Here is a 20,033-nt window from a genome sequence, read left to right as displayed (position 1 = left end):
TTACAAAGCCCTACCCCTTCCGGCTTCATTTTGAGGGTGAAGTGGTAGTGAGTAGGGTGAACATTGGGATTGGCCCTAAGTGTAGTGTGGTTGTCTCTGTAAATCTGTAAGGAAAGTGGTTCATCTTGCTAAGTTGAGCTTCATCTGTGTCTCCAGTCATCCAGTTTGGGATGGTGACTCTGTTCGTGGCCTCCTTCCCTCTGGCCCCGCTCTTCGCCCTCCTGAATAACATCATTGAAATTCGCCTGGATGCTAAGAAGTTTGTCATGGAGCTGCGCAGGCCCATTGCAGCCAAGGCCAAAGACATCGGTAAGTTTCCTCCGCCCCACTGACCTCAACCACACTGGTGTGCAGGATTCATATCTCAGTGTCATCACTGAGAAACTTTCCACTATGAGAAATAAACACTGTTTTCACTTTTATGATGCAACAGATGGATGCAGCAGAATCAGTGCTGCAAAAACATTGTACTGGATGGCTTCACATTAGACCGTTAAAGGCCAGATTGTTCATCCCTTATAATAGCATGCAATGGTTAATACCAAGTTGATAAAAACCTAAGGCACATATATATATATATATATATATATATATATATATATATATATATATATATATATATATATATATATATACAGTATATATATATATATATATATATACAGTATATATATGCATTTTTAATATATAATATATAATATATATCATATGCGTGCGTGCGTGCGTGCGTGTGTGTATTGGTTTAACCCAGTTTTTACGGGGGGAGGGGGGCAGCTTAGGGATGTCCAGGGTGGGCACTATGAATCTTTCTTTTAAAGCAGCACTATGTAACTTTTCCACCTTAATCTAATATTTCATCATCATCATTGTGATGGAACATCAACTTCCAACAGGTTTAATGAACCTCTGTCATGGTCTGAGGGGTCTGTATCTCCTTCACTGGCACTATGTAACTTGGAGGTGGATGGTAGGAACCCTGCCACACTACTGGTAAAGCACTACCGCTTTTGTCCAAAGGAGCCGCCAAACTCAACAAAAGCTGAAAGTTACGTTGTGCTGCTTTAAGCAAAAGACAAACTGTATATATGACGTTAAATGACAGACTTTGCTATATCTCTCTTTTAAGTTATTGGTCTTTGACATCAGACCATCTTTAAATGTTACTGTTGAAGGATCAGTTGGCCAAAAATGCAACATAATACTCCTAACTGTGGTTTTGTTAACTCACGGGCCTCCGTTTATATCTGAAGATGGCCCAATGGGTACGGAGTATTAGGGCCAGGTAGGGGAAAAAAGATTTTTTTTATTGTGCACTTCGAGAAAAAAGTCAAAATGTCAAGATTAACGTTGAAATACAATTTCAAGAATAAAGTCAAAATTTCGCCTTTTTTCTCAACATTTCAACTTTATTCACGACATTTAGACTTTTTTCTCGACATTTTGAATTTTTTTTCGAAGTGCATAATGAAAAAAAAATCTTCCTCCTCTAAAATATTATCTTCATTTTTCTCCTGCCTGGCCCTAATACTCTTCCGTAAATGGGTCTTCTTTCATCAAGTCTGCCATATTTCAGCTGCAGCTCAGAATATACAAAGCAGGTAATGTGAACAGCTGTCCTGTGTGTGGGTGATATGAGGAAATCTTCAGCCCCTCGCTGGTACAGGGGGGGATTCTGCCATCTAGTGGCCATATAGTGGTATTACAGCGACCCAGCATGCTGCTCTCCTCTGAGGGATTGTTTCTGACTTCCTGCAGGTATCTGGTACAACCTCCTGAGGGGCCTCAGCAAAGTAGCAGTCATTGTTAATGTAAGTGGCATTTGTTATTCCTGTAAGAAAACAACATTTTTCTTTGTTATTTCTTTCTGTGTCTTTTACATGTATAACTATATATATATATATATATATATATATATATATATATATATATATATATATATATATATATATATATATATATATATACATATATATACACATATATAATTTCCTCCCCAGGCTTTTGTCATCGCCTTCACCTCCGACTTCATCCCTCGGCTGGTCTACCAGTACACATACAGTCCTGACGGAACCTTGCACGGCTTTGTGGATCACACCCTGGCGTATTTCAATGTCAGTGACTTTGAGCAAGGCACAGACCCTCTCCAGCCAGACCACCTGGGCTACAATGTAGATGTCTGCAGGTAAGGCCTCGTTTTCTTAGATTTTTGGACACGACCTGAGATGGAAGCATATTAATGAAAAAAATGTTGAATGTTTTCACTTTCATGTGGACTTGCAAACGTGGGGACATATTTTGAATTGTGAAATGATTTACTACTAATAAATAATAAATTGTAATGAAAATACCTAATAATCCAGACTAATAGTCCAGGGTGAAGCCCTGCCTCTCGCCTGGGATAAGACCCTGACCCTGCACAGGAGAAAAACAATAAATACATTAATAATAATAATAATAATAATAATAATAATAATAATAATAATAATAATAATAATAATATTTGTCCACGCATGCTCTCTTTTCGGCAGTCTGTAAAACGATAACTCTGATTTCTTGCTAGATCTATGAGTACAGTCGATTGCAAAACAGCTTTTTCCCATTTTAGATGTTTTCCAGTAGCTCAAACTGAAAGTTTACGCTGCCACTCAGTCTTTCTGACACTCAGTGGGCGAAACCCGCTGTGAAGTGGCATCTGTGACGTCATGTGCATTCCATCTATTTTTTTATTTATACTGTGTAGCTTTAATACTTAATTATTACTGAAAATAATTTTCAGTTATTTATTTATCATTATTTTTATTGAATTGTGTAATGTTATGTCCTTAAATCAAGAAAACCTCCTAGGAGGTAGACTGTATGTCTTTTTCTCATTTCATAGAGATGCACAGTATTTTTATGGTGTCAAATATCTTATATATTGTAGATTGCCATACAGAAATAATATGATACTCAATGTAAATGTGTCATTGATTCCTGTTCTACTTTGCCTTACCCCCTAATAAAAAAAAATATATATATATATAAAAAGAAAAAAAAGGATTGACATCAGGGCTCATACAAGGGTACTTAGAAAAGTCAGATGTTTTGGTCTTAGCCATCTTTCGTGTCTTCAACTGTGTGTTCTGTGTTGCAGTTTCTGACTCAGGGCAGCACATTTAGTCACTTTTTTTATGATTCTTTTTGGCCAGAATAAAAATGTAATGTCTGATATTTATTAGTTGATTGGCTGTTACATATTATGTACTGTGTGTGTATGGAGCAGTCCATTTGGCATGTCTGTTGTCCTGTAGATGCGTTAACCAGGCCTGTGTGTTCTGGTCTGCAGATATAAGGACTACCGGGAGCCTCCCTGGTCCAGTACACCGTACGAGTTGTCCAAGGAGTTCTGGGCCATTTTGGCGGTCCGCCTCGGCTTCGTCATCGTCTTTCAGGTTTGGACCAACACAAACATTATCAGAGCAGTTCTTCGTGTTTTCTGTGATTCATGTCTTATGTAGACAAAGCAAAGTAGACATTCAAATGTTAATACAGTAAATCTATTACTTCTGAGTGAAGACAGTCGTTGAGTTGAAAAGGAAAAAACTTCGGAGACCAAGTTGTGATGAAGTCCTTCAGGGATGACGTTTGTCATCGTTGGAGAGCCAGTGAGCCAGCTGAAAGTATCCAAATATCACATTCCTTTCACTACCAGACACAGAGTTTGTCAGAGGTAGAAGTAGAGAACAGAACATGACCCCCCCAGCAATTATTACATAAACAATGGCAGGTAAAAACTCCCCTAGTGGGAGAAAAGCCTTAAACCAAACAGTGGCAAGAAAAACTCCCCTTTAGGAGGGAAGAAACCTGGACCAGGACCTGGATCATAAGGGGGTAGAAACCTGGACCAGGACCTGGATCATAAGGAGAAACCTGGACCAGGACCTGGATCATAAGGGGGGTAGAAACCTGGACCAGGACCTGGATCATAAGGGGGTAGAAACCTGGACCAGGACCTGGATCATAAGGGGGGTAGAAACCTGGACCAGGAACTGGATCATAAGGGGGGAAGGAACCTGGACCAGGACCTGGATCATAAGGAGAAACCTGGACCAGGACCTGGATCATAAGGGGGGTAGAAACCTGGACCAGGACCTGGATCATAAGGGGGTAGAAACCTGGACCAGGACCTGGATCATAAGGGGGGTAGAAACCTGGACCAGGAACTGGATCATAAGGGGGGAAGGAACCTGGACCAGGACCTGGATCATAAGGGGGGAAGGAACCTGGACCAGGACCTGGATCATAAGGGGGGACCCTCCTGCTGAAGACCAGACTGGGCAGAGCAGGAAAAGGGAGAATAAAAAACAAAGAGGAGAGCACCGATATATCGTCTCTTTTACTTTTGTTAGGTTATTGTACACTGTTTTTTTTGTTGTCGTTATTTTTCTCTATATATTTTATTTTGAAAGTCACCCGTGGGCAAGTGTTGCAAATCAGAACATGTTTGTGTATGCCTTCAGGAAGAGTCTGGAGGACTCACAAAATTATATTATAAATGTTTTAACAATATAACTGTGGCAGGGTGGAGAGGTGGATGGGACACGCGCACCTGTGTCCCATCAACCTGAGTGGCTGCCGCACCTCCACCCTGCCTGCCTTATAAGGCAGAGCTGGACAGCAGAAGGGGGATGTCGGAGGAGCTGTCTAATGCTGTGCTTCTGCACTGTGTGAGGGTTTCTGGTGTTGGTGAAACTGAAATAAACGGGTCTGCACGAAACTCCGTGTCTCTCCATCCTTCGGTTGGCCACGGTAGCACTCGCCCTGCTACATCTGGCACCCAACGTGGGGCGCGAAGGATGGAGGAGAGAGGCATGGAGCGGGCCCTGGACGCGCTCGCCCAGGCCATGGCGGACCTGACAGCCGTGTTCCGCGACCAGGGCGAGCGGCAGCTCGCCGCAATGGAAGCGCTCGTGGCCGCGGGGCGACCCAGCCCTGCGCCCCGCTTGAGGGTCGCCGCAGCAGCGCGGGAGGAGCTGGCGGCGCCACAGCTGAGAGGCCGGGAGGCAGAAGCTGCGGGCCGCCAAGCGACGGCTCCCGAGGCGGCGGGACCCGCGGAGAAACCCTCACACAGTGCAGAAGCACAGCATTAGACAGCTCCTCCGACATCCCCTTCTGCTGTCCAGCTCTGCCTTATAAGGCAGGCAGGGTGGAGGCGCGGCAGCCACTCAGGTTGATGGGACACAGGTGCGCGTGTCCCATCCACCTCTCCACCCTGCCACAATAACATTCATATTTTTCATGTTAAAAAAACAGTAATGGAAGAAGGAAAAGCACCACAGAATCATGTCACTGGCTGATCTCCAGGACAGTGCAATAACTTTTATTTATTTTATCTATTTTATGGCACTGCAATTTTTATCGTTATTTTTGTTTTTATTTGTATCTTTATTTTTAATTTTTTGTCTTATTATCTTTATATGGCAGTGGGGAGCCTTCAGGGCCTTCTACGCCTTCAGAGAAGACCTAAAAAAAAAAAGAAATAATAATAAATGTAATAATAATGATTTTCTCATTATCTATTTTCACTCATCTATGTTCTAATATTAAGTTTACTGTTCATCCAGTTCATGTCCTGAAAACCTGTTATCCAATCAGAATGGTCTGTCTCTATTAAGGCCCGGTTAGCTGCTCATTCATTGGTCAGGACTCTACTATTACTATGTGTTTTGGTGTGGAGAGTGACGGGCAAATCCCCCAATCACGGTTTGAATTCAAGTGGGCGGGAATAAAACACAAGATCGTCGGCCTTCATGCAGTCTGAACTTCAAATATCTGCAGAGGTGAGAGACGGTTGAGAGACAGAGTTAAATGGCGGAAGACAAGAGTGATGTTGTGTACTGTTTTTTTCCACGATGATTTATTTTCTCTGTGATGAGGTGAAGCCCCAGCGGTCGTGCTCACGGTTCACCACTGTTATATGGGTGTTTGATTTGTAAATGACAGTGTTATGTGTGTGAGATGGAGATGTACATTTTCCCCCAAAGGGATGAATAAAGTCGTCTGAATCTGAATCCATCAGAAACTCTCCCTTTGTCTCTGTCCCACGCAGAATGTGGTGATGCTGATGAGCGACTTTGTGGACTGGCTGATCCCCGACATCCCCAAGGACATCAGCCTCCAGATCCACAAGGAGAAGATCCTGATGGTGGAGATGTTCATGAAGGAGGAGCAGGGGAAGAGGCAGGCGGCGCGGGACAACCACCACCAGGATCATTTCAGCAGCCCGTCCCCGCTAAGCCAGAGCCCCCAGCAGCCCCGCTCACGGCCCGCTAGCCACGGCAAGGCCGGCTGGTAAACCCCTGAACATTCCTCCCCCACACCCGACCAATCTGCAGACATCAGTTCAGACTCACTTTACTTCCCCCAAATGAAAGCATAAAGAGGTTGGTATCAGAAATCCTTCACCAGTAAGGGCTTGTTCCTCCCGCTCCTTAACCATGAGCCATATTTCCACCCCCGACGTGGGCAGTGCTCTGCCGTAGAACTCTGATCTCTCTCCCTCAGTGCTTGGATGTGCCCAACAGGAAAAAGCCATCAGCTTCACCGAAGCAGTGCCAAAGTCCGTCTGCAGCCCGACGAGATCAAAGTTTAAAGCAGGATTTCTAGCTGCCGCTTCTCCCAGGAACCCTGATTAGCAGCTTTGCCTCCGATTCCGTCCAAATGGTCCTCTGGGAAGAGCTCACCCGTCACCGGACAGCGGCACAAAAGGACATGTCCTGAATTCATGCAGAAAGCTTAGCTAGGGTGATTTTAGTTTATTTCCCTTTGCACAGTTATGAACAAATCCAGGAATTTGATAATAATTAGTTTTAATATATGCAAATATGCATCTTATATTATTTTTATTTGTATTTTTTGGATAAAGGGCAGGTTTTGGACGAGCGTTTGTGTCGAACGTGAACAGTGCACTGTTCTCTGTGGCGTTTAGGACACCCTGGGTACGAGGGGACGGCTGGACGGAGCTCAGCTGGACATGTCTGCAAGCACAAGCTGGAAGTTCCAAGTAGAAACACAAATGTCACGTCCAGCTTGCTAATGCGATGTGTTACTTGTGTTTTACACAGATACTTCCACTGTCTGGTGGACCTTCATTGAAATCTAGGCTACTATTGAAATGCTGAGCTCGGCAATTCAATGGTTTTAAAGCAGAAGAAATTAACGTTTTTGGTCAGAGTCACTTTTTTGACACTGTCCAGGATGTCCAGGATGTCCAGGAGTCGGAGTTCCTTCAATCTTCAGGTGGAGAGAAACCAACAATTCCCAAAGTCCTTCCAACGAAATTGAAACTGAAATTCTAACGTGAAAAATGCTCATTTGTGCTGCTTTAAAGTCTTACAAAACTTCATCAAAGGTACAATTACTTTCATTTTGGTGCAGAAGAAGACTGTTGTTAATAAACTACCAGGAACATCGTAACCTGCTACAACAGATCTGTGTGAGCAATGTTTATATATCCTCTATAATGATGTGTCATTTTTCTTAAGCTAATTACTAACTTTGTCTATTTATGTTTTGTGTATTGCATTATTTTCCTATGGGGCCAGGAAAGTTCCGGTTAGTCCGTTTTTAATGCAGGTGTTTTCCTGAGAAACGGCTCAAATCCTTGAGGATCATCATCCAACGGCACCAAGCATGACACAATCATTATACCGTGCCACTCAGGAAAAAGAAAGAGAAAGAAATCTGAACTAATCTTTAGCTGCTACCGTTTTCTACGTGTGGCTCCGACGTCTTGCCAGTTTTCTTTTCCTTCCATATAAGAACTCTTGATAGTGTTGAGCTGTGTAGCAGCTTGGGTCAATCGCGGTAGGACAGTGAATAGTTAAATTTTCAATTAAATTCTATTTATATAGCATCTATTAGGATGGGGTCTAACAAACATGTGGTTGATTTAGCTCTATTACGAGTGAGGTCAGCTCAGGGAGGTCTACAGGAACAAAACAGTCTAGAGTCAAGTCAGAGCCTAGGGAAGTCGCTAAAGCTGAAGAAACACCCACCACCGGCTGGTTGATTTCTTCTCTAATTCTCGTGATTTTACTGTTAAAGAAGCTCATAAAGTCTTCACTACTGAGAGCTGCAGGAATGCACGGCTCCACAGAGTTGTGATGCTTTGTCAGCCTGGCTACAGCACTGAACAGAAAACGTGGGTTACTTTTGTTATCCTCTATCAACGATGAATAATAAGCTGTTCTGGCTTTGCGAATGGCTTTTTTATATACAGTACTATTAGAATATCTTAGTTGTGGTGTGTCTGTTTGCTGATCTGTGACATTGGTTCAGACAACTCTGACAGCAAAGTGCCGACTCAACTCTGCCTTAGACTTCCATCACAACTCCCCAACAGATCGGACTACAGACCGGACAGCCCGGAAGTCGTGCCTGTTTACTTCAGTGTCTCCTTGATAGTTTCATATCAGAACTTCAGCCTGTCAGTGAAACCTGGCGAAGCAGTGCCGTCTTGCCGTTACTCTGCCTTATTTTCACCTCTGCATTTCTTTACCTGCTGTCACTCAAAGACTGAATAAGATTTCCTTTTTTTTTTGTAGTCATCAAACTAAAACACAATATGTGGGACTGGATATGTACTGGGAACTGGCTGTGTAACATGTACATGTTAGGGGTGCAGAGTGGGATGATCCCCTGATTAGACTGAATCAGTGGCGGCTGGTCAGTAGAGGGCGCTAAGGCGCTGCCCCATCAAATTTAGAGAAGAAGAAGAAAAAATTAAATAAAAAACATGTAAGATGCATTTAATTATTAAAAGAAAGTGTTGTTTCAGTCTGTGGGTGACTGTCAATAGTAACTCAATGTTGTTTAAATATTTATTTGGTTCCAAAATGTTTTTTATTTTATTTTATTTACTTCCGGAAGTAAGAGGTGCCGGTCAAACAGAATCCAATGTAAACTCTCCAACATTTGATAATCACCTGACCTGAGGATCTCTTTTAATTGGTTGGAATTAGATTCGTAAAGGGCCATGCAGGAGAAAAAATATTTGAGAGTGGAAGATTTTTTTTTTATTGTGCACTTCGAGAAAAAAGTCAAAATGTCACCTTTTTTCTCAATATTTCAACATTAATCTCGACATTTCAACTTTTTTCTCGAAATTGTATTTCAACATTAATATCGACATTTCGACTTTTTTCTCGACATTTCGACTTTTTTTCTCGAAGTGTATAATGAAAAAAAAAATCTTCCTCCTCTAAAATACTATTTTTATTTTCCTCCTGCCTGGCGCTAATACTCTTCCATAGTACCGTGACGTACTCGTGTTGTTTTTTTTAATCTAAGGTGATTGGACAATTCATTCCCCGTCTTTTTTAGAAAATCAAACTTAACTAGACAAACCAGATTTTTGTGTTTGTTTTAATTTGGTTAAATAACACTTGCTTTTGAAATAATATTTGTTGATTTTGTATATTATCAAATATCTGAAAGAAAGGACCGTTATCTTTTCAAATAATATGAATTCCAGACAAAACAATGGAAATGTTAATGTTTTTCTTCTCTCTAATGTGCAAAATAAACTGAACCAAAATCAGGAAAAGAAAAAAACAATACAAAATAACAGTGAACTTGTTGAAATGTTAAACCCCTACTTTATGTTCAGTTTTCTGTTTCCACTGCAGCAGAACTGAACTGCTTCACTAAAACTTATGACCAATAAGTCATTGTTGGATGGTTACATTTTTCAAAATTAAAGGACCAGAATATTAGTTTCTACCTTTTTTTTCCCCCATTGTACCAAGCTTGTACTTAACAGTGACTTCTGTGTACCGTTACTACGGAAGAGTATTAGGGCCAGGGAGGAGAAAAATAAAAAAAATATATATATTTTAGAGGAGGAAGATTTTTTTTTCTTATGCACTTCGAAAAAAAGTCAAAATGTCGAAAAAAAGTTGAAATGTCGAGATTAATGTTGAAGTACAATTTCGAGAAAGTCGGAATATTGAGAAAAAAGGTAACAACAAGGTTCAGAATATAAGAATTGGCTTTACAATATTGATGCAAAACACATATCACACATATGCAGTTGCATAACTTCAGAAACGTCCCCTTAACGTTCCACTCCAAGGATGTGAGTGAGTGAGTGAGTGAGTGAGTGAGTGAGTGAGTGAGTGAGTGAGTGAGTGAGTGAGTGAGTGAGTGCGTTCGTTCGTTCGTTCGTTCGTTCGTTCAACTTTATTCACAAAATTTTGACTTTTTTCTTGAAATTGTATTTCAACATTAATCTCGACATTTTGACTTATTTTTTCTCCTGCATGGCCCTAATACTCTTCTGTACCGTTACACCCCTATGTATGCCAAGGTAAACTGCGCCCCCCCCAAAATTGTTAGCACCAGCCACCACTGGACTGAATCCCCCCAGACGTGACCCTGGGCTCAGACTGAATGTGTCCTCCGTCACCGTACTCAGCCTTCAGCGATAACCACGGCTCTGAGGATCATCATTTTATACGCTGTCATCAATTATCCCTATGTCCTTCCCTTTCATGATGAGGAGGCTGCTTCATCAACCCACCGAGGACCAACGCTGTGTCACACCTTTGCTCCATGGACAGTAATAAACTGTTTTTACTTCACTGGTTTGGATTCTAAATCTATATTTTAAGAACTACGTGGCATCAGGTGGACCTGATCTGCTGTATTCTGCAGAGATGCCTGGGAAATACTCGCTGATGCAGCTTAAATCTGATCACTGAAGATGCTACATCTCTCTGGATCGTAACAATAACTGCACAATTATTTTGGCCAAATACCTTCCCCTTGTAATAGTGCGTGTGCACGTAGGCTAGAGCTGACATTCAGTGACAGGTTACCTTTGTGCAGGGTCTGAAAGCTTGTTGGAGAACCTGTACTCGTCTCTTTAAGCCTGCGGGGGGATGTGCAGATGCTTTTTTGCCGTGTTTTTTACGACGCGTGAAACACCTGAATGATGTTCTTCAGAGCTCATGCCCCGACATGTGACTGTATTTGCATGTAGACCTATTCTGTTCGTCTCTCTTTTGTCTGCGCTGCGCGTGTTAATACCTGCAAATAAACGAGAGGTCATTTGCCTGAATGGACTTTTTTAATATATATATATATATATATATACATACATATATATGTCTGCTTCTCTCTTTGTTTTAGTTCTTTATAGATCATGACAACACATGTGGTGTCAGGTGAGGTACAATAGCCACACCATCTATCTGAAGGTATAATGTCTGTATGTCATCAAACAAGGTTTGGAGAGTCTTCCTCCCTTTTGGTCCCGTCTCTCCTTTTTAGTGATAAACATCAAGGTACTAGAAACTAGCACCTTTGTGAAAAGAAAAGTCTCATTCAATTCAATTCAATTTTATTTATATAGTGTCTATTACAACAGAAGTTGTCTCTAGGATCTTTCCAGAGTCCAGAAAATAAACCCCCAAGCAATTATTACATAAATAATGGCAGGTAAAAACTCCCCTAGTGGGAGAAAAACCTTAAGCCAAACACTGGTAAGGAAAAACTCCCCTTTAGGAGGGAAGAAACCTGGACCAGGACCAGGTGAGGATGCCAGCAGTTATCCACCAGACATCCACACAGACAGGTGGAAGCAGCAGTGGGATGATCAGAGGGGGGACTGCAGGTCAGCGTGCAGCTCCTCCTGAAGCTCCGGCCTGCAAACATGCACAAAAGAGAAAAGTGTCTTTATCATCTCTGGATGGAAACTTGTTCCTTTTTTTTAAGAACTCATTCAACAAATGTATCTCTCATGTCACTACTGGTAAGTAGAAAACTGTATATTCTCCATCGATCTGATCAAGTTGAGACCTCGCGTGTCTGTGTGGCAGTGAGGGCAGGGCCGGTCCAAGCCTCCATGGAGCTCTAAGCAAAATGTGATTTTGGGGCCCTCTATTACTGCCAATAATACTGATTATTGATCCTTCACACACCCACTATAAACTTATTTCATGTTCTTCCCTGTCATTACAAATACACTTGTAAAACTAGATGTAAGAACTTTTTGTTGTACTTAGATTGTAATCCACAGGGATTAAGACCATGGAAGCTACAACAGATTAACAAACCTGCAGAAAAATCTTTCAATTAATATTTTACAAAGTCAGCAACTGCCCCTACTGGCCACACAGAGAAGCAACAGGTCAAAGGTGAAAGGGCTGCACAGTTGCAGCAGTGTTGTTTCCATCATCCTACTGTCAGCCTGGCAGGTTTTTACCATCTATGGTTTTTAATCTGAAATGGAGCAAATTCAGCTACAAGAGCGGCCTGGGCCTGATTGACACTTAATATTTAAAGTGATATAGTACTAAGTGTGATACTGAGTGTCATCTACAGTGTAGGCCTACTAAAAGAAACAAAATAATCACATAGATCATTTATAAACCATTTACTGTAAACATGTTATCTACTTTATTTTTGGTTTTAAATAAACTGCAACAGCAATGTGCAACAACAATTTGAAGTGGAACAACAAAGTACTACAAAAACTAGAACTATAATTAAAATCACTCAACTTAGATAAACAGAACCTTGTCAATATGTTGTCCATATAAGGATAAATTCAAATGTACAAAAACAGACATTATTAAATAGAATAAACAAATAAAGTCAGTTTTTGCGACATGGTGGGCCTTCAACCTACTCCTCAGATGTGAAGTGCCGTGCGCAACAATGCACGGTTGAATGAACAAATTGGAGCTCTGGAGCCGAGGGGCAGCAGTCAATATGCCAGCAGTATCTACTCTATCAGAATCAGAATCAGAAAAAGGTTTATTGCCAAGTTTGATAAACACACACAAGGAATTTGTTGTGGTGATTGGTGCAATACAATACAAGACCGAATATATAATGAAGAGAGAGAAAATGTACAACATGAGGTTTTTAAAGTGCCGGATATGAGTCTGTGCAAAAGTGACCTAGGACCTCTAACACCCAAGTTATGTTTACTGAATATTTACCCAAACGATTTTGTGTCCTCAAAAAATGACAAATACTTACTCAATATTTGTTTTTTGGAATCCAAAAGATGTATAGCCTGTTCATGGAAAAAAGAGAAACCTTGTAACACTTCACAATGGTTGACAGGGATGTCCTATTACTTGCTTTAGAAAAGATAAGCTACACCTCAAAGAACAAGCTCGACGTATTTTGGAAAATCTGGAAGGTTTTTTGTAATTTCCTTGAGAAAAAGGATATTGACTGATGACTGATTTATCTTTTCATATTTTTCTGATTTATATATATTAAGTGTGTATATGCACAGGTAGTGGAACTTGTATCTTCTGACATTCTAGTTTTATATATATATATATATATATATATATATATATATATATATATATATATATATATATATATATAATATTGCTATTATTATTGTTGTTGTTGTTGTGCCTTCATGTTCTGTGTTGTTCATTGCTTGTAAAATATCAAAATGTGCAATAAACATGTTAAAAAAAAAGTGACCTAGGATGTGCGTTGATGTAACGCATAAGATCAGGATTTGAGTCTTTACGTTAATGTAACGAAAATAATATTGTTTATGTAATAATATTAATTATTGTGTTTTTGTACAATAACATACCTATATGTACCCATAATGTATGAATCATAACTCACACATAAGAAAATAATAGTATTTTTTATTTTATTAAGTCTTGGGTGCCCCCTAGTGGCCACGGGGCGCTAAGCAGCGCCGGCTCTGAGTAAGTTCTGCAGAAACTCCCCCAGTCCTCTCTGCAGGAGGAAGTGAAAGTAAAAGCAGCAGCTCGGCGGGGACGCGCCGCGGCGGCCGCGGACATGAGCGGGCAGCGCTTTAACGCCGTGTTACTGGAGATCTCCAGCGACATGAAGACAGACCACCTGGAAAAGATTAAGTTCCTGGTCCGGGACCACATCGGGAAGAGGGAGCTGGAGAAAATCACCAAGGGACACGAACTGTTCCAGTCTCTGACGGAGAAAGGCTTCCTGGGACCCGAGAACACCGACTACCTGTCCGACCTGCTCAAACAGATCAACCGCTCAGACCTCTCGGACAAGTTACACGGAGGATTTGGACAAACAGAAACTATTCCTGACGAGAGGGAGAGAGGTGAGTACCAGGTCCAGATCAAAGGTGCCGCCGCGGCTGACGTCATAAACGTCAGACGCGACAGGAGATAGCCGGTGTTATGTCAGAAAATGCTCCCTAATGGTTTTCTACCTTTTTGTAGAGCTACAATTTTACTGTGTTTTACTCCCTAAACCACTTCCTTTTCCCCCCCAAGTGGTCCTTGTCTCTTGCCAGGCCGTCATTGTAAATGAGAATGTTCTTAATGACCTGCCTGGTTAAATAAAGGCCAATGACTGAATGAATATCAAATAAAGCGATAGAATTGTTTTTTTTTCTCTTTATCGTATAATGTTGACAAAGTGTAATGCAATTCATGTCATGGGTCGTGTATTTTGAAGGATCAAATACTCAACATCCCATATTATCAATTTTAAATGGTGCAAGAAATGATTGGCGTGGCAAACAAACTTTGAAAATCGACTGTGCGCATGCGCAGAACCACAAAGTAGCATTTCCCGGCAGGGAGCAAGGATTGGCAGAACACCGGCTCGATTTCTACAGAGGTTCGCGACTTCAGGTTTTATTTTGTAAAACAACAGGCTGCTTTGTATGTCGTTAGGCAAACGCTGATTCTGGATAAGGCGGAGTTAATTTAAAGTTATTTTATGCAACATTTCTACCGTAAAGGACGACTGTCCAGCCAGCCAGTTGCATGTTTTTCGAGTGCGCTCATATTCTTATCTTTACGGGAAATGCAACTTCCGCCTTTCAAAATAAGATAACAAGACAATCAGTAAAGTGTCAGAAATAAACAGCCTCGTTTCTTCATTAATTATGTATCAAAATGGCTAATGTGTTTGGGTTCAGGACTACATTCATCACAAGGAGTTCCAATTCAAGACAAGAACATTAAACATTTTCACTGGAGGGGAAAAAAAAATTTGATTTTTTTTTTTCTTTTAAGTAGTTTAGGAAAAGTCCTGATGCCTTTGCTTGAGATAGTGTTTGAGGTTAAATAAATCCCCCCTCTCATGTCTAATGACTTCCAGACTGCTGGGATTATGAACACTAATTAATAAACATTTTCACTGGAAACGGGTGGCGCTTTTTCCACAGTAGGATATTGTAAAATACTTTATTTCCATAATATCTGACCATGTCTGACAAATAGGTGTTCAGAACGACTTTGTTGACTTTCCGAGTTAATACTAAACATTTTTACTCCAAAAAGGTAGAAACGCTCATGTGCAATATTCCCATATTGATACCACAAGAATGTAAAGAATAGAACAGCACAGCACGTGTTTTTAAATCACACAGGGAACATTCAGATTCTTAATATTCAGCATCGATTATCAAGATTTGATTGGATTCCGATATTGATTTGGGTTAGTGTTATTAACAGTTTTTTGAGCTGTTGCATGAATGATATGACTGTAGTTCTGCAACATATTAATACTAGTAGTATATTGAGATTCAACAGCAAGTATTGAAGCTAATGATGCTGTAAGGACCAATCAGCTCCCAGAATGCTGATAGAACTGAAACAGAAACATCGTGGGGCAGAATTACCAAACAGATCCAGGGAGGAAACAGAGACGGATGAAATCGCTCTTAGTTTTTCCCACATTCCGTTTTAATTTTTTCCATTGTCTGTCTATTTCAGTTTTTAATTTTTGAGAATTTGGTTTTTAGCAATTTATGCAAATGTAACCCCAATACATATATACGCATATAAAGTAATGAAATATAGACAATTTATGCAATTATAACTGAAAACTTTAATGTTTTCATACCTTTAAACATATTCAAAGGCAAAAACATGGCACTAGTTATGCTCGTGTCCAACAAAACATCCTTTTTTGGACATAAACAAATAAAATACCAAAAGTTGTAACGTAATGATGAAAAAAAATCGATCTTTAGACATACGAATTGATTTTTAGGAATTAATATGAGAATCAATTTCAGAATCGGAAAATCGATTTTTTTCAACTCAGGCCTATTTTGTCCTGCTTTGAGAAAGTATCATTCCAAATAGTGGAAATGAATCCTCACGTTAGGTCCAGGACTGTGATCCCCCGGTGCCTTAGACAGGATGTGAAGAGGAGGAGGGACCTGTGGTTACTGAACAGGCCCGGGCGGGGACATTACCACACAAGTCCCTGCTCCGGGTGGACCTCTTCTTACTTTGACATGAGGACATCTTTACTCAACATACAATCCCTGTATCCTGCTTTTTCAGGGAATGTCGAAGGAAGGTTTGTGTTTGGTCCTGAGCGTCACTGTTGGCTGATCTTGGTTTGGCCTGGTCTCGTGTGGGGAGTTAACATGTTTCCCGGCGCTCCGGCTTCCTTCCCACCCAGAAATAGATGGTTCAGGCTAATTGGTGAAAGTTAGTCCTGCCTAGGCCTCGTTTACAATGTCTCTTGAATTATAGGAATGATGGCAGCAGTTAAATGAATAATTTGGTCTGCTAATTACATGGATTTATTAATGAGAGAGATCTCATAAAAGGTTTCACGTAGTCACGTTTTATGATTCACTTATCAGTTCTTGTGGTTTAGTACACTTGAAATGTTAATATCCTCCTGGGGGGTCAGAGGTTATACGCTTCAAACTTCGGTTAAAGAGAATCAACATATGCGGTGGAAACGCCCTTACCCTCCCTCTCATTCTCAATGGATTAAAGACGCCCTGCATTTTATGAGAATGGAAAATATTAAATACTCTCTTCGTTTCTCCGAACGGAAGTTCCATAAAATATGGCGACCCTTCCTGGATCATGTCAGATCTCTCCAATTAGAGATCGACCCTGACATCTAGATGCTGCCCCCCACGCATGCACGCACACACACGCACACACACACACACATGAACATTAGCCTATAGTGCAGTAGCAGTGTTTTTTTTATTTATCTATTTATTTAGTTAGTTTTTGTTTTTTTTTTGCATTTATGCATGTACTTAGTTGTGTTAATTTCGTTTTTACTTGTACGGGAGGGTGGGGGTGGGAATTGGGGATAAAACTGCCTCTTTTTTGGTACCCTGTTCCACGGTATTCATCTATGTATCAGTTTCTCTCTGTGTAGGTGGTGTATTGTATATTTGTATGCTCAAAATTTCATAAATAAATCATACAAAAAAAAAAGAGAATCAACATAAAAACTAGGAAATGTAGTGAGTGAGTGGCTTACAGTTTAAGATGAAAATTCCCAGAATATTCAAATGTTTTGAGATAGGATATTTGAGTTTTCTTAAGCTGTAAGCCATGATCAGCAATATTAAAATAATAAAAGGCTTGCAATATTTCAGTTGATTTTTAATTAATCCAGAATGTATGACATTTTTGTTTTTGTAATTGCATTACAGAAAATCACAATATTCTAATTTTCTGACACAGTCTTGTACATTTACACTTTTTTCTCGAAATTGTACTTCAACATTAATCTCGACATTTCGACCTTTTTCTCGAATTGCATAATGAAAAAAAAATAATCTCCCTCTAAAATATTATTTTTATTTTTCTTCTGCCTGACCCAAATACTCTTCCGTAGAGGTAAAGATGACGGCATACACATTAAAATAAATGATCCACACTTGGCCCTTAACCTTAAAAGCTCATAAAAATGCAAAGAACAGTTTAAGTTAGTAGCGTTCTTACTTTCTGTACGAGAAATAAAACTATGGAATAAAAATGTGTTGCTTTGAGCTTAAACGTTCCCTCTCCTCTTCTCAGCCAAGCTGGAGATTGCCACGGAGGTGATATCGCAGAATCTGGGGAAAAACTGGCGCAAGCTGGGCCGGCGGCTCCGCGTCAGCGACGTGAAGCTGGAGTCGGTCTCCAGACGACACCCGGAGGACCTGGAGGAGACGGCCGTGGAGCTGCTGAAGGAGTGGAGGAAGCTGCGCGGGGCCGAGGCCCGAGCTGAGGACCTGGTAGCTGCGCTGAGGGAGTGTCAGTTCAACATGACCGCAGACAAACTGGAGACCAGACTGGAGGAACAACGATGACACCAGGGTCATAGACTTTATTATGGGGAGGAAAATTGAGACTTGATGAAAGGAATCTTTAAAATGATGAATAAAGTAACTTGGTTTGCGAATGATCATCATGTTTTAATCCAAAAATGTGGATAAAGGTATGAATTTTTATTTCTAACAAAGATGATCCAACTGAAAGCTTCTCCTTGTCATTTTGATGTGTCACCTGATGATAATCCAGCAGTGCAGACAAACATCGTTACGCTGAAAAAGAGTCATAACCGAAGATATTCAGAGGGAATGTATTTAAAAGTCTCAATGAAGTCAAGTATTTCTTGATTTTTTTTTTTACCCCGTACTCAGGGGGAAAGATTTCATCTTCATATAACAAAGATTAGGTTAAAAAACTAGACTAGTGGGTGTTACCTTATACGAGCGCTGGACCGGACCCGTCTGGGCACTAAAGTTGCTTTCGTTAAAGAAAATTATGACTAAATATCGTCGTCAACGAACCTTTATCACCTGAGGAAAACGAGATGAGACGCAACGAAAATGCTGGTCATGTGACGATAACGATGATTAAATATATAATGCAATATTACAAAGGAATAAAAACCAGACTAAAATGTAGATCAGAAAATAAAAACTCTGCTAAAATGTGTCTTCATTTTCGTTGACCAAATCAAGACGAGATGTTATAACAAAGATCCTTAATATACATTTTTTAAGTAGTTTCCTCTGGTTTAGTCTTTAAACCAGTTTAGTCTTTAGATCTTTGGATCCACTTTCCTACATAGACGTGGAAAAGAAAACCCAATGGGTCGTTGAAAAAGAAAAAGACGGGGAGAAATGCGGAAAAATCTGTAGTAAACTCAAATTAGAGTTCTGTATCTGGAATGAATGTATTCTTGAATCTATAAGGAAACAATAATATAATAATCAGATAACCTTGTTTGAATTGTAAAATGGGTTTGTAAATACAATCTTTGACTAAAACAAGACTAAAATGGACAATTCTGACTAAAATAAGACTAAAATGCTCAGACTTTTAGTCGACTGAAACTTGACACGACTAAAAGGAGAATGAATGTGACTAAAACTAATAAAAACTAAAATGATAGCTGGACCCAAAGACTAGACTGAAACTAGAATTGAAACAGGCTGACAGAAACAACAGTAGGGCACACTGGTTCTTTCCAGACGGGCGTTTCTGCCTCTGTCCGTTTCCCAGGTAATACATAAGTAGGCTATGTGGGACATAGAGCTCCCAGTGACGCGCTGTCTAGAAACTCACCGTCTCAGACTCTTGGGAAGAGGTGTTTGTAGCAGTTCATTAGTGTAACTTATTTACACGGAGTTTTGATGACATGCTGCGGTGAAAACAGCCCAGAGATGCTGCAGCTCTCTGCTGAGGATTGATTTGATTTTTATTTTGTACACGTAAAAGATAACAATTAAAAGAGAAGATGAGAAAACAAAACAAAAAAAAACTAAGAAGAAAGAATTTCATACTTTAACACTTAATATCTTAATATACATGTGCAAAAAGGAGTAGAAGGAAGTGTCAACTTATTTAATCCTACCCCCTTTTATTTATAATAACTATGTTATGTTATATATTATATTCACACACTTACCTATACATACATATAGTTGAGTATTTCTATATATTTGTACACACATGCCCATACATGTTTATATAAATATACTTATTTACACCATACTATCTCTATATTAACTCCATCTGCTTTATATCTATATATATCTACATACACACATACATACATACAGTACATACATATATATATACTTCTGCAGGTGAAGGCTAGTCAGTCTTTGCTGCACCACTCAGGCGAGGTGTACAGGTTAAGGGGCGAAACACCTGTGAACCTGAGAACCCCGCTGACGATGCGGAAGGGTTTCCAACAATGTGGATGCTCTGGGGAATACCATCTCGGAAGATCTG

General features: G+C 40.2%; 2 protein-coding genes across 3 annotated transcripts in view; both read left to right on the top strand.

The window, feature by feature from the left end:
* Positions 1–11,101, top strand: part of ano1a (anoctamin 1, calcium activated chloride channel a) — a 70,983-nt gene extending 59,882 nt beyond the window's left edge. For both annotated transcript variants that reach the window (XM_061736953.1, XM_061736952.1), the window contains exons 21-25: positions 157–309; positions 1,756–1,808; positions 1,998–2,182; positions 3,326–3,431; positions 6,089–11,101. In XM_061736953.1, coding sequence (XP_061592937.1) covers positions 157–309; positions 1,756–1,808; positions 1,998–2,182; positions 3,326–3,431; positions 6,089–6,334 — 743 coding nt within the window. In that variant the 3' untranslated portion in view covers positions 6,335–11,101. The remainder of the gene's footprint in view (positions 1–156; positions 310–1,755; positions 1,809–1,997; positions 2,183–3,325; positions 3,432–6,088) is intronic.
* Positions 11,102–13,762: 2,661 nt separating this feature from the next.
* Positions 13,763–18,265, top strand: fadd (Fas (tnfrsf6)-associated via death domain). Its single transcript, XM_061708477.1, has 2 exons — positions 13,763–14,122; positions 17,823–18,265. The coding sequence occupies exons 1-2, from the start codon at positions 13,831–13,833 to the stop codon at positions 18,095–18,097; spliced, it is 567 nt and encodes a 188-aa protein (XP_061564461.1). The 5' UTR covers positions 13,763–13,830; the 3' UTR covers positions 18,098–18,265.
* The last annotated feature ends 1,768 nt before the right edge of the window (positions 18,266–20,033 follow it).

Source organism: Cololabis saira, chromosome 2 (assembly GCF_033807715.1).
Source record: "Cololabis saira isolate AMF1-May2022 chromosome 2, fColSai1.1, whole genome shotgun sequence".
In the NCBI taxonomy this organism is placed as follows: domain Eukaryota; kingdom Metazoa; phylum Chordata; class Actinopteri; order Beloniformes; family Belonidae; genus Cololabis; species Cololabis saira.
This window is presented reverse-complemented; position numbering and strand designations above follow the sequence as displayed.